We start from the raw sequence: 15,390 nt of genomic DNA, 5'->3' as shown, positions 1-15,390 counted from the left end.
ATACTCCACTTCTTCTCCTTTGATGAAGATGAAACCATCAGACCAGAAATGATACAGCCCTAAGAGCCTGGCTAGGGGCCAGGAGAGGACTCAAGGGGCCGGGTATGAGCTTTGTATGTGGGAGCCCCCGGAGTACAAAGCATGTTCCCCCAGGAGCAGCCCCAGAGCACAGATGTGACTCAGAAAGAAAACAAAAACCTAACACCCATGTCATATTGCCCAACTGGTTGACCCATTCTCTTATGCCGTTTGGGCATCCAAAACCCTTTTTTCAGTATTTCCCAAACTCAAGATCATCCACAGGAACAAAGATACAGACCAGCAGAGCTGGGAGGAAGCAGCCGGCCAGAGCTCCCGACCTCAGTCAGGAGCTCACGCTGTTCCACATGAGAACCGACTGGAGGCTCAGCTCGGCTCAGCGAGAATCCTGCCTCCTCGCCTGGCGGGTACCCACGTTTGCTCGGTTCCCACGTCCACCCAGCAAAGCCCGGCCCGTGGAGCCAGAGAGGCTTCCAGACCTCGCAGCGCTGGTACTCGCTGGGAGAGCAGGAGGCACTCTCTCCAGGGAGAGCCCCCCCAAGCCTTTCAGGATCTAAGGATGGAAGGAAAGCCCTGCTCGGACCCAGAACCCACGGCTGCCGCCACCCAGACCCCGGAGGAACACTGCGCAGCAGTGTGGAGGGACAGATGCCCAAGGTGGCACAGGTCCCACCCGGGGTGCTCAATGCTCACACCTCACCCCAGCATCTGTGCCGACCGTGCAGCCCCCACACACTCCTCTCCCACGAGACTCCATCACCAGTGACTGAACAAGTGCCAGGTGGGGGACTGCGGCCCACTCAGGGACAACCAGCCTGTCCCACAGTGAGGTCAAGAGGTCGGTGCCCAGCACCATCCCAGAGCCACAGCAAAATGTGGGACCCCAAGAAAGCACTAAAACCAGGAAAGGGATATACAGGTACCACAACTAACGCATGGGCACGGCACTGCAACCAAACAAATGGGGCGTCTGGACACCGGCACCACAGTGACAGAGGGGACGGGGAAAGCACGCGGCCCAACGGGATGTCGAGGTTTTCTTCAGTGCCCAGTGAGAAGCAGCCAGTTTCTCAAGGAATCTGCTACTCACCTCATGACCGAACAGGAAAGAAGTCACGTGAGCAGCGAAGAAAACTAAAACCCACTGAATAAAACCAGGTGCTCACAGGGCTGGACAGAGAGTACAGGGGTTGAAGCGCTTGCCCAAGAGGCCTCGTTAGAACTAAAGGAACTCACACTCAGGCTCCAGTTCGGTGCATGGTTGACCGGGTTTTCATACACACCCAAAAAAGCACCCCAAGGACTTTTAAAAACTCTAAGGCTGGGGCTGGAGCGACAGCACAGTGTGGAGGGTGTTTGCCTTGCACGTGGTCGACCCAGGTTCGATTCCCAGCATCCTATCTGGTCCTCTGAGCATCGCCAGGAATAACTCCTGAGTGCAGAGCCAGGAGTAACCCCTGTGCATAGCCGGGTATGACCCAAAAAAAGCAAAAAAAAAAACCACTCTAAAGCTGCATATGGGGGAGCAGTAAGATAGCCTAGAGGGCATCGACTTAAACGCAGCCAACCCGGTTCGATCCCAGGCATCCCATATGCTCCCCCAGCACTGCCAGGAGTGGCTCCTGAGTGCAGAGTCAGAAGTAATCCCTGAGCACTGCCAGATGTGGCTCCAAAGAAACAAAAACCAAACCACTCTGATGCTGCAGCAGGTGGTGGGATGCTTTGCCAGTGGCAACCTGGGTTCAATCCCTGGTCTGCCCCCACAATGTGATCCCTGTTGCGAAGCACCACCAGGAGTGAACCCTAGGCCCTGTAAGGCAGGGCCCCAAATCAAAATAAAACAAGACCAAAAACCCACAAGACATAAAGGCTGCCCATGGTGTGCTGGAACTCTGCAATTCCATTTCAGATAACAGAAACAAAAAGTATTCTTTAGACACTGGTAAGCTCTAAAGCAAAGTCACGGATCACCTTACCATTGCGAAAAACTTTGTTAAAATCAAAGCCTTGGCTCGCCAGAAAGTCAATGCTCGAGCTCTGAAACAAGAGAAAAGAGAACATACGTTTGGGTGGTTTTAGCAACAAGCACGGAAAGCAATGATTCCAGCCGAGCTACAACAAAGTAATCTGACAAAGACACAGCACGTCAAAGGTGTCCTGATTCAAGGCCACCAAGCAGTCCATGTTTACTTCAATTATCTGGACTCTTCTACTTGATAGATTAAAAAAAAAATACACATGGGGCCTGAGAGATAGTACAGCGGGCAGGGTACTTGCCTGACTGCTATACTGACTAGAGACTAGAAATAGGCATAAAATCGATTTATATCATCTCAGGTTCAAGAGAGGATAGTTCACAAGTGCAAATTAAGTCAATTAGCCCTTCCAAATCAGACTCTCAAAACCCAACATCTTAGCTGGATAATTTTTTCACACTCAGGGTCAAGTAAGAGGGCCAGGGAGTCGGGGAAAGCAGTGGGTAGGGTGCTTGCCATGCACGTGGCTGACCCAGGTTCCAGCGCCTGGGGATAATCCCTGGCACAACCAAAAGAAAAAGGAATATACAAACAGGAAAAAAAAGGAGGGGGGAAAAAAAGAAGAAATAAGTCTACTCCCTTTGGAGCTATATTTCCTATTCAAATTATATGCCCTTTAGGTTACATAATGTATTTAATGTCATTAAACTTTAAAGCCACTTGAAAACAATTAAAATGGCACAATTTATTCTTCGTATTTCTAGCCATCATTTTTTTAAAAACTCTAAGACAACAGTCTGCTTGTGGTTTACCTCTGATTTCCTAAATGTGCCACTTCCACAATTCTAGAGATGAGCACAGCCATCTGGGAGGCAACTTAAGGCATCTATCAAAAATTAAAATTTTGGCAATGCTGAGACTAAAATCCAACATTCTCAGCCCATTTCATCAAAATTTTAAATGCCTAAGTCCTAAGAGTCACCAATATCCCTGCTCTACCCTAAAGAAATACTCCAGGGGCTGGAGTGATAGCACAGCGGTAGGGCGCTTGCCTTGCATGTGGCCAACTGGGGTTTGATTCCCAGCCTCCCATATGATTCCCTGAGCACCACCAGGAGTAGTTCCTGAGTGCAAAGCCAGGAGTAACCCCTGTGCATTGCCAGGTGTGACCCAAAAAGCATAAAAATAAAAAAATACTCCTGAGCCAGAAAGATGGTACAGTGTATAGGGCATTTGTCTTGCACAGAGCCAATCTAGGTTAGATGTCCGGCATCCAATATGGCCCCCGAGCACCACCAGGAGTGATTCCTGAGTACAGAACCAGGAGTAAGCCCTGAGCATTCCCAGATGTGGCCCACATCAAAATTCCTATATTGGGGCGAAAGAGAGAGCACAGTGGGTAGGGTGACTCAGGTTCATTAGGTTAACTCAAGTTCAATGCCTGGCATCCCATATGATCACTGCAGGAGTAATTTCTGAATGCAGAGCAGGGAGTAACCACTGAGCATCACTGACTGCAGCTCCAAAACAAACAACCAACAAAAGGGGAAATATTCCTATTGGAGCCGAGAGAAAATGTGTGGATAGAGCACTTGCGTGGTACACAACTGATCTGGATTTAATCCCCATGTCCCATCTGGTTCCCCAAGGCCACCAGCAGTGATCCCTGAGCAGCACAGAGCCAGGAATAAGCCCTGAGTACCTCTGAGTTCGGCCCCCCAAAAATCAAAAAACAAAATCAAAACAGTCCTATATACACTGCGCCCTGAAGTGAACTACAGCATTGTTTAAATGAGGACATAATGCAAAGCTTCCAAATGCTAATTAAATGAATTATACATATCCTGTCACTGTCACTGTCCTCCCACTGTTCATCGATTTGCTCGAGAGGGCCCAGTAACACTGTGAGACTTGTTACCGTGTTTGGCAAATCGAATATGTCACGTTTTGCCATGTCAGGTTGTCAGGTTTTGCCATGCGGGCGAGATACTCTTGGTTGCTTGCTGGGCTCTCCAAGAGGGGCGGAGGAATCGAACTTGGGTCAGTCATGTCAGCTGTGTGCAAGGCAAACGCCCTACCCGCTGTGCTATCATATCCATAGCATGAAATATGAAAACTAAAAAATGCAATTTATATCAACTATGACAATCAAGATTTTATACTGAAGACAAAAGGTAAAATTATGCATGTATTTAGACATTACCTGCAGGCACAGGCCCATGTACACACACACACACCACAAACACACAAATAAAAAGGAAGGAAAACAAAAGGGAATGAAACAGAGAGTAACTCAGGAGCTGGCTGAGTGAATGCTTTGCATGTGGGAGGCCCCCCAACAGTGTCTCAGCGGGACACATGGTCCCCTGAGCACCAGCAGGGGGCCCCCAAACAAGAAGGGAGTATCTGACGGGAAAAGAGCTGATAGGGCCAGAGCACATGCCTCACTCACTGGGCACTGCCACAAGTAGCTTCCAGGCACTTTGTGACCAAAAAAAAAAAAAAGAGAGAAAGAATCTCATTTTTCACTTTGTAAACAGCAGCAATATTTTGATTGCTCACGGCTCCACATATTACCGTCCATGAATTCAACTCAAAGTTCAAGCAAAAAAGAAGAGAGAGAAATAAAGACTGTGCTACCGTGCCCGTTGCCGACCATGCCACCAGGGAAACCATTCCCCAGAGGGTGGAACTCTGTCAACCCGTCCCTCCCTGCCGGCCCCACGTAGAAGTGCCTTACTGGTACCCAGACACGCGCCAAACAACACACTAAGGTGCTTTACCCTCAGATCCTATCAGTGCTCAGGGTGATGCAAGTTTTTTAAATGTGATTCTGACTGGACACAAAGTTCTCAACTCCCTGCTGATGAAATCTAGAAACTAATTCCCTCCCAAGACACCACCCAGTAGCAGACACAGGATTTTAAAACAAAAAGGCATTTTAAGTGGGGACTAAAGGAGAAAATTCAGACACATTTATCAGTGCACTGCACAAGGGCACTGTATTTTTAAACCCTTTGTTTCACATTTCTAGACTATAGATAATTGTAGTTTTTCATGCCTTGCTCCATCAGAGGAATTACTCTATCCCGTCCTCAAGTCTATTAGCATTTTTTTTCTTTTTGCTTTTCGGTCACATCTGGCAATGCTCAGGGGTTACTCCTGGACCTGCCTCAGGAGTTACTCCTGGCAGTGTTCGGGGGACCCTATGGGATGCTGGGAATCGAACCTGGGTCGGCTGTGTGCAAGGTAAACGCCCTACCCACTGGACGTCCTACCCCAGCCCCAGAAACAAGGTAGTTTGTTTTGTTTTGTTTTTCTTTTTTGGGTCACACCCGGCATTGCACAGGGGTTACTCCTGGCTCTGCACTCAGGAATTACTCCTGGTGGTGCTCAGGGGACCATATGGGATGCTGGGAATAGAACCCAGGTCAGCCGCATGCAAGGCAAACGCCCTCCCCACTGTGCTATCGCTCCAGCCCCCAAGCAAGGTAGTTTTAGTGAATAAAATTTACTTAGAAAGACGTGAGGGGAGAGAAAGAAAATGTGTTGGAGAGAGAAAACGGGCTTCTCCAGGGTAAAAAAAAAAAAATCAAACACAGAGACAGATCAGGCCAGTCTACCAGCAAGCCAAGAGACAGATACATGTTGGAAGGAGAACACAGGCTTGAAGAAGCAAGCCTGGGTCTTCCTGTAAAGAGTAGCTGCCATGGTGGAGTTCGTGCACAATTCAATCAGCCTAATCAGTGGCTGAACAAATAGCAGTACTCCGGTCACGGTCACGGTCCTCCCGTTATTCGTCGATTTGCTCGAGCGGGCCCAGTAACGTCTCCATTGGAGACTTTGTTGTTACTGTGTTTGGCATATCGAATACTCTCGGTAGCTTGCCGGGCTCTCCGAGAGGGGCGGAGGAATCAAACTTGGGATCGGCCATGTTGGCTGCGTGCAAGGCAAACGCCCTACCGCTGTGCTATCGCTCCAGCCCACAACAGTACTCCTACATAAAAAAAAAAAAAAGAGTGCCTGGGGTCTCTGACTATTCCAGGTGGAGCCACACTATGGCTCAGGACAGTGGCTAAAGTTCTTCTGATCTGTTTCTAAGACATTTCCCAAAAGCATTTTTTTTAAGTTCTTGGAGCACTCCCACCGGTACATGAAGTTTACTCCTGGCTCTCCACTCAGGGATCACTCCTGGAGGTGCTGGAGGACATATGGGGTGCCGGGGATCGAACCCAGGTTTGCTGTGTGCAAGGCAAATGCCCTCCCCACTGTACTACTACTCTAGTGTGTGACTGTTGCTTTGTTTTATCTGGGGCCACACCCAGCGGTGCTCAAGGATTACTCTTGGCTCTGTGCTCAGGGATCATTTCTGGAGGGCTGGCGTGGTGGGGAGGGGGGAAATGACTATCTACACTGCCTCTCTGTCTACACTATCTCTCCACTATCTCCCAGCCCTTTATTTGTGTTGATCTTTTAGAACACACTCTCATCCCTGAGGGCTCTGATTTCTACTGTGCTGAAACATGAAGCCCACTGTAATTAACCTGAATGCTAACTACTAACCCAGAGGTTAATTACAGTGGCATTCATGCAATTAACGATTGTTAAAACCTGAACCCCACTGTAAATAACTGTCTTCTACTGGTACTGCTGGAAAACTAAATTCACACAAATTTCCAGTCTATTTTTCTCTGAGTATCAAAATAATACCACTGACATCACCAATACTAAGAAAATGACTGGTAAAGAAAACTGTTATGTGATTTCAGGATTAAAAAAAAAAACCAAGTCTGGTTGATTTACCAAATTGAACAAACAGACCAACATTACATTCTCCATTACTTTTCCACCCCAGAGCGATGAACTCTATCACTGGTTTGCCACTTGCATTACTGCAGAAGGAACATGGTGTGACTCAGTTCCTCATGTCTCCCCTCCAGGCCTTCTTAACTGCATCTCCCCTTAGATGCCAGAGAAGGATGAGACTGGCAAGATTCAAGAAATCTAGTTAGGGGCTGGAGCAATAGCACAGCTGGTAGGGCGTTTGTCACGCACGCATTCAAATCGCAGCATCCTATATGGTCCCCCAAGCACTGCCAGGAGTAATTCCTGAGTGCAGAGCCAGGAGTAACCCCTGTGCGTCGCCGGGTATGACCCGAAAAGAAAAAAAAAGAGAGATCTAATGATGCTACAGGGAGAGAATCTGGGGCCCAGGATTATAAGGGAGAAAAGATTAGCACTTATCTTTAATCACAAAGCCCGGGCCACCAATCCACATACCACTTACCCACATAACAGATAATCAAAAGGGCTGAGGGGAAACGTATTTACTGTGTCTCAACCACACTACAATGGGGATGGCGTCAGGTGAACCTTGTGGGATCACAAAGTTAGCTCTCACCTCCAGAGGAGGAAAGAGTCATCTTTGAGGCCCCAGCAGGAGGGGCATTTGCCTTGCACACGGCCAACCAGGATTCAAACCCCAGCATCCCATATGGTACCCCCAGCACAGCAAGGAGTTACTTCTGAGTGCAGAGTCAGGGGTAACCCCTGAGCATCACGGGGTATTGCCCAAAGGCAAAAACCATAACAACAGAAAACAACAATAAAACAACAATCAATAACACAAAAACAATGACAGAGTCAGTCGTCTGTGATCCACCCTGGCTTTCCGAGGTGGTAAAGGAAGCTGAAGAAAGGATCACACATTTGTCCCTGAGTTCTTTCGGGAGTCTCTCTTCTAGGAGAGGACACACACACATTCAGGCTTTTTTCAGGAAATAAAGTTCTATCCTGGAGGGAGATGCAAGGACAACTGGCATGGAGAGAAGCCTATAGTCCTCATCTACAGAACAATTCAGAGCTATAGTTTTTTCTGTTGGTAGGCTGGGTTTTTTGGTTTGGTTTGGTTTTGGGGACACACCTGGCAAGGCTGAAGGTTACCTTACTCCTGCCTTTCAGGAATCACTCTTGGCGATACTGAAGGGACCATATGGGATGCCAGGATACCAATGTACTATCTCTCCGGCCCCTGGAGCGAGAATAGTGAGTATCAGTGGGCCAGGAAGATGGCTCAAAGGGCTATGTATATGCATTGCATGTAGGAGGCCCAGGCCTGAGCCCCAGCACCACATGGCGCCCCCAAACACTAAGCCTGAAGAAGCGCCTGAAACACATCTGGTGGTGTCACAAAACAAACCAAAAGAAAGGGGGATCAGCGAGATAGTACAGAGGATAAGGCATTTGCCACGCATGTTGTCGAATCCTGTTCAGCCCCTGGCACCACATGGACCCAAATGGGGGGGGGGGGAATATATCTCTATTTTTTTTCCAAAAGAACGCCTGGCCGCCCACCTACAAAATGGTCAGACTTCGTCAAGACCCTGAATAAGGACTGGAGTGACAGCACAGCGGGTAGGGCGTTTGCCTTGCATGCGGCCAACCTGGGTTCAATTCCCAGCATCCCATATGGTTCCCCCAGCACCGCCAGGAGTAATTCCTGCGCGCAGAGCCAGGAGTAACCCCTGAGCACTGCTGGGTGTGAATCAAAAAGGAAAAAAAAAAGGACCCTAAATGAACAGTTTGAGGCTCTTTGTGTTCCTGAAGCTAGCAGATGCCATTGGGCTATACTAGCACATGACAGGGACGAATGGGGACATTACTGGTACCCGCTCCAGCAAATCCGATGAGCAACGATGAGAAAGGGGATGACAAGTGATACAAGTGACACATATGTGTGTGTGTATGTGTGTGTGTATATATATATATGTACATGCTTAAAACCTTAAATACAACTACATTATATTGAGAAAAGGGCTCAAATTCAGTTTTACTAAGAATACAGTTCATGTTAAAATCCATCTCTCTCTCACTGCTGGATTCATTTTTATTCTTTAGCGGGGGGGGGGCAAAGTTCTCCTCTTATCACCCTAAAACTGAAGATCAGACAGAAGTGAAATGATGCACCCGAAGTCATTGGTGGAGCTTAATCTCAGAGAGAACTCTGGCTTGTCATTTCTGCACCCCCCTCAGCAATTCACAAAAGGAGAAAACTCAGCGACAAACCTGGCAAACAAATTTGACATCTGGTGAGGATCTGTTGAAGGGTTTCGGGAAAACGTAGAAGTTGAATGATTTTGTTACATACCTGAGAAAAACAAGATTAAAGGAGACTTAAGAGAGTCATACAAGGCGGCCACAAAAGAATCCCCAGCCTGGTCAAAACAACCTACTTTGAATCTGCGTGGTCATATTTAAAAGTGCAAAGGCCAAACTGAAACAGCAAAAAGTCCATGGAATGCTGAAAAGGAGAGATAAAACTTGTGTCAAAGAGAGCTGATGATTAGACGTGAGCAAGACCAGCCTGAACCGTGTGGGCTTTTAGACTACCCAAGTAGATTCTGGCAGAGTACTTCCACTTAGAAGAGGTTACAGATTACTGATGAGCATTATTCACTGACATACATTTCTTAATTTTTTTCCCAATGTCTCCATTCCCCGCCCACAGGGCATCAAAGCAGGTCCATTTCAAAATGACTAAACTGGACCAAGATGGCTCAAGGGGCTGGGACAGCACATGCACGCGTGCATTTGAGAGCCAAGTTCAATCCTGGACCCTGCGAGCAAGGTCCTCAGAGCGCTACTGGGGGTGCCAACGCCGTTCCTATCTTCCATCAATTAGTCAAATTAACACTGGAAATACTACGCCATTCCTATCTTCCATCCAACAATTATTTTTGCTGTTTTGGGTAGCACGAAAATATCACTTCATATGCACGGGCTGAGAAGTTAATACGTAAGGTAAATTTTATTATCTGTGATCCAATATAAGGAAGAGCAACACAGAGGAAAGGAAGATTTTTCCAGCCCTCTGTCTTACCTTTTTAAGCTTCTGATACCTTTCCTCTGGAGTGTCAAAACCATTTGTTAATGCAGTGACTGAAGGTCCATCACTGATTCCTAGAGTTGAAGAAACAAAGAAAAAAAATTGAGGGGGAGGGGGTTTGGGTCACACCCCAGGATGCTCAGGGCTTACTCCCTGGATCTGTGCTTTACTTCTGTAAAAAAAATAGAAACACCCCCTCAAAAAACAATAGGAGGTGCCCAGAGTAGTAAAACTCATGGAAATATGAATAACGGTCTTGAGAGGCTGGAGAGGGAAGAAATGGAGCGTCACTTCTCAATGGGTCAAGTTCTGGAGCCAGGCTGTTAAGGGTGATTCCATGAATGCACTTAATGCCACTGATGTGGAAAATAAATCATTTTAAAATGTGTGAAGGTGGGGGCTGGGGTGATAGTACAACGGGTAGGGCGTTTGCCTTGCAAGCGGAAGACCCGGGTTCGATTCCCAGCATCCCATATGGTCCCCTGAGTACCACCAGGAGTAATTCCTGAGTGCAGCGCCAGGAGTAACCCCTGTGCATCACCAGGCGTGACCCAAAAAGCAAAAACTAAATAAAAATAAAATGTGTAGAGTGGTAGACAGCTGGAGGGGCTGAAGTATGCCGGAACCCTGGGTCCCCCAGCCCCGAACAACGAACTGGGGAGCAGCCCTCTTAGCATCACGGTGGGCCCCCAAATAAACAACGGCCCACAGGCCGCACACGGTGCCATTCCCGCACCCGCCCGCACCCGCCCGCTTCCCGGGGCAACGGGCCACGCAGAGGTGGCAGCCAAACCATCACCCCCGCCCCTCCCCAAAACGCCCATCTTCCCTCCTGAGCCCCTGGGGTGCCCACCCGCTCCCCCACGCGCTGCCCGGGCAGGGGGCGCTCGCGTGGAGGGTGCTTGAAGAGGCAGCCCCTCTCCTGCCGGGCGCCCCGCCGCCACCCAAGGGCCCAAGACCGCGGGGGGCGGGGGGGCGGAGAGACGGGGGCGGCCGGCCGGGGCGGGGCGGGTACCCGAGAACTCCCCGTCGATGGCGAAGAAGTCGGCCTCCTCGATGGCCTGGTACACCTTGGGGAGGCTGCTCTTAAAATCTGCGGGGAAACAGAGAAGGAGCTGAGCGCCGGCCGGGCCCGCGGGGCGGGGAGGCGGGTCCGGGCTGCACGGGCGCGCGGGGACGCCGCGGGACCCGGCGGGGCAGGGTCGAGTCCCCGCGGGGGCTCGCGGGACCCTTCGGCGTCGCGGGGCAGGGCCCAGCCCGGCGCCCGCGCGTCCGATGGGAAAAGCCGGGCGGCGGGCGCGGGCCCACCCGCCAGGAGGCGCGCCGCCTCACGCCCGCCGCGGGCTGGGCCGCGCGCCGGGGCCGGGGCGCGGGGTCGGGGGCGCGCGGCGGGCACGCACTGCTCCGAATGATCTCCATCCCGCCGCGAGGGCCCGCGCCGCCCGCCCGGGGCCCGCCTCGGCCGTTCCGCTGGCGAGTCGCGCGGCGCCGCGGCGGCACCCCAGACCGCGGCGGCGACTTCCGGAAACAGCGCGCGCCGGCGCGCGTCACGTGCGCGGCGTCACGGCAGGGGCGGGGCCGGACGCGGAGGAGGGCGGGCGGGGCGTCTCGGGGGCGGGGCGCCTCGGGGGCGGGGCCCGCCGGAAAGGGGCGGCGCGGCGGGCGGGCCCGGGGCGGGGCCGGGCGCTGGAGGGGCGGGGCCGGGCGCTGGAGGGGCGGGGCCTGGCGCGGGCGCGCCTCCGGCCTGCGGAGTCTTCCCAGCTGGACCGGTCCGTCCGCGCGGCGTGCCTTCCGGGCCGCGTCCCAGCGGGGAGGCGGGAGGCGGTGACGGAGAGCGGACGCACGTCTCCACTCTCTGTGCGACCTACCTGGGCAGGTAGCGGGGAGGCAGGTCGGGGTCGAGCTCGCCGCGTGGAAACAGGAGCCTCCTTGCTGCCGAGAGCGAGGCAGGCGCTTGGCGGAGCGGAGGCGGGAGGAGGCGCCGGGTGATCGGGGTACGGCGGGTGCTTGCCGTGACGTGTGGCCGGCCCCGGTTGCAAGGGTCCCCCGAGCCCTGCCAGGAGAGACCCCTCAGCACGGCCGGCCTAGAGTGGCAAAAAGAAGAAGGGCGGAGAACCCCGTTGGAGGTGGCGTTGGAGCATCGTACGCACCAAACCCTGCCGTTATAGGGTTTATTATAAGTATTACAAGTTTTGTATTATAAGTCGAGGCCTGAGAATAGCACAGCAGCTGGGTTTGTTCCTCCACCCAGGATAGTCCCCTGAGTCTGCTCGGGGGTGTCGGTGAGTGATTCCTGAGCGCAGAATTAGGAGTAAGCCCTAAGAGTGGAGCCCAAATGGGGGGGGGGGGGTGACAAAAAATTGTAAATCATGGTGCCTGGAATCAAAATATAAATTTAAGGGCTGGAGAGATAGTAGGTAGATGAGGTGTTTGTCTTGCACATGGACGGCAAACTTCGATCCCCTGTCCCACATGTAGTCCCTTATGGTCCTGAGCCCCCCATGTGTGAACCCTGAGCTCAAAGCCAGGAGTTAAGTCCTAAGCACAGGTCTGGCCCAAAAAGAAAAAAAAATGAAAGGAAATGACAGAGTGACTGAGATAACTCAGTGATAGAGGTCTTGCCTTGCAGACCTGAGGCCACAATGCCTGGCAGCAGCCCATACCCTAATGTGATCCTGATTCCCTCAGCACGGCCCTTTTTTTTTTCTGCTGCGGGACTGAGTGGAGCCACAACTGATTCTCGCCACTGTTCTCACCACTGTTCTCACAACTCAACACTGTTCTCACAACTGTTCTCACCACTCATTCCTAGCTCTGCACAGCAGGTAGAGCCCCTGGCCTTGCACACAGCAAACCCAGATTCAATCCCTAGCACCACATATAGGTCCCCAAAGACCTGCCAGGCGTGATTCCTGAGCACAGAGCCAGGAGTAAGCATTACTGGGTGTGACCCCCAAACAAACACGTTTCATGAGACTGATTAAGTGATTTTTTAAAATAAGACACCAAAAGCACAGCAATAATAAACAGAAAAGTAGATAGACTACATCAAAATTTGAGAAAATTAAAGCATGTATCCAGAAGCACTATTCATCACACTCTATAGAATGAGAAAAACATTTGCAAATCCAGTTCTAATAAAAAATAACAATTTATCTTCAATATTTTATGTATTTATACAACTCAGCAAGTCAAAAATAAGCAATCCCATTTAAGAATAAAGCACTTGAACAAACATCTCCAAAGAGGATATATCTGCAAAGCCTACAAATCTATAAAAAAATGCTCACATCGCTAAAAATTATGATACCATTTCATGCCCATTAGACAATAAATTGGGATCTCTGTGCATGGCCAGTGAAAAGGTCAAAGGTACAGCCACTGTGGAAAAGAGAATGGTGGCTCCTAAATTAAAAACAGAATTGTCTGCAGGAAGAATAGACCGAAGGGTTGAAATGAAGGCTTTGCCTACAGAAGTAAATGGTCCAGTACCCGGCACTTAACAGTTCCCACTCCCAACTTGGTCAGGAGTGACACCCTGCCTCCACCCAACACCTCTCAGGAAGCTGCACAACCACCTCCCCACACTTGGTGTGGCTCAAAAACAAAACACTAGAGGGCCAGATGGAGCCAAAGAAGAGAGCACAGCAGGTTAGGCAATTGCCTTGCCACTGACCCAGGTTTGATCTCCAGCATCCCATTGGTCCCCCAAGGACTGCCAGAAGTAATTCCTGAGTGCAGAGCCAGGAGTAATCCTTGAGCATCACCAGGTGTGACCCCCCCCCCACACACACACACACAAAATAGAGGGCCGGAGCCATAGTACAGTGGGCAGGGGACTTGCCTGACATATGGTTGACCCAGGTTCTATCTCCAGCATCCCATATAGTCCCCTGAGCCCTGCCAAGAGTGATCCCTGAGTCCAGAGCCAGGACTAAGTCCTATGACCAGGAGGAAATCCTGGGTCCCAAATGCAAACAAACAAACAAAAAAAAACAATTATTGAAAACAAAGGTTTGAGTAGGTATAGCCAGACCTCTGTATCTGTGGTTCCATATCTATGCATTCGACCAACCTAGATTGAAAAATGCCATGCTCTGGGGGCTGGGGATACAGCTCAGCAGCAGAGCACAGACCTTGCATGTATGAGACCCTGGGATTAATCACATGCACACACACACACACACACACACACACAATAGCAACAACAAAAACCATGCTCTGGTTAGGTTTTAAGTTTGTACTAAAAAAATGTGGGGGGCTGGAGCAATAGCACAGTGGGTAGGGTATTTGCCTTGTACACAGCCGACCCGGGTTTGATCCCCAGCATCCCATATGGTCCCCCGAGCACTTCCAGGAGTAATTACTGAGTGCATGAGCCAGGAGGAACCCCTGTGCATCGCCAGGTGTGACCCAAAATAAATAAATAAATAATAAATGGGTTCACACAAGGCAAGTACCTTAAGCCCTGAACTAGCCTACACCCAAATATTTCATTTGCAGGGTGGGCAGTTGAGGATAGCTGGGAGGTGGAACACTTGTGGTGCTCAGGGCTTACTCCTGCCTAGTTCTGTGCTCAAGTTCACTCCTACTGGGGCTCCCAAGACCAGGCATGTGCCAGAGATCAAACTGGCTGCAGCAAGGCAATCACTCAATTGTCTTAACTCTTACTACCTCTCCTGCCTCAGTATTTTTTTAATTATTTTGTGGGGGGCCGTACTGGGGTGCTCAAATCCTAATCCTGGCTCTGTGCTCAGCGATCACTCCTGGCAGGCTCAGGGATCTTTTGGGCTAGAGATTGAAGGCCAGATTGGCTGTGCACAAAGCAAGTGCCCTATTCACTGTCTGTCACCACAGCCCCTCTCCTGGCCCAGAATTCTTAGCTCAAGGATTGCATTTGCTCACACCTGTGTGAAGCCAAATCTCATGCCATGAAGTCTCAACTAAGCCTCAGCTGTTTCCCCCGAGCAGGACTAGCAGTTTCTGGTTAAACTCCCCGTTGAGTTTATCTGCCAAGATAAGAAATTGGGCAGTTGGATCTGGCTGGTCATGAGGGGTCACTGCACCCTCCTTAGAGACTGTTGCTAACCATTGCCTAAATGCTGACCATCATTGTAATAGGGCTGACGCTAAAAATAGACCAGTCTATCAATTGCTTAACTCTGAACCCTATATAAACCGCTTGTGATTTGGAGTCGGGGTCCTTGACAGGACTCCACTGCGTTGGATGAGACTTGGACCCTGGCTCGGGCTAGCGCTGGCTCTGGCTAGTGATCAAGTTCCTTTGCTTTTGCATTTGGTGTGTGGCCTCGGTCTCTCGTCGATTGGAGATCTGGAACTTGGCACAACATTAGGGACATCATGCCCTCTCCTCTAGTGATAGTCACTTGTTTTGCCAGAAAACTACTTATAAACCTGAAATCTATTATTAAAAAGCGAAGGTGTCACAGGCATTCTGACTTCTCCAGAGTAGCCCTGAAACAAAGCTGT

General features: G+C 50.5%; 2 protein-coding genes across 2 annotated transcripts in view; both read right to left on the bottom strand.

Annotated features, from left to right (window-relative positions):
* The window catches only part of PARN (poly(A)-specific ribonuclease), a 114,406-nt gene extending 103,010 nt beyond the window's left edge, over positions 1-11,396 (bottom strand). The window contains exons 1-6 of the mRNA XM_056122375.1: positions 11,301-11,396; positions 10,916-10,993; positions 9,895-9,974; positions 9,248-9,315; positions 9,081-9,162; positions 2,016-2,076 (exon numbers count right to left, since the gene is read on the bottom strand). Of these exons, the coding sequence (XP_055978350.1) occupies positions 2,016-2,076; positions 9,081-9,162; positions 9,248-9,315; positions 9,895-9,974; positions 10,916-10,993; positions 11,301-11,319 (388 nt within the window). The 5' untranslated portion in view covers positions 11,320-11,396. The remainder of the gene's footprint in view (positions 1-2,015; positions 2,077-9,080; positions 9,163-9,247; positions 9,316-9,894; positions 9,975-10,915; positions 10,994-11,300) is intronic.
* The window catches only part of PDXDC1 (pyridoxal dependent decarboxylase domain containing 1), a 168,995-nt gene that overhangs the window by 10,158 nt on the left and 143,447 nt on the right, over positions 1-15,390 (bottom strand). The gene's annotated exons all lie outside the window — the stretch shown is intronic.

This window comes from Sorex fumeus, unplaced genomic scaffold, assembly GCF_029834395.1.
Source record: "Sorex fumeus unplaced genomic scaffold, SorFum_2.1 ptg000045l, whole genome shotgun sequence".
NCBI lineage: Eukaryota > Metazoa > Chordata > Mammalia > Eulipotyphla > Soricidae > Sorex > Sorex fumeus.
Note: the sequence above shows the minus strand (reverse complement) of the source record. Positions and strands in the feature narration are given on the sequence as shown.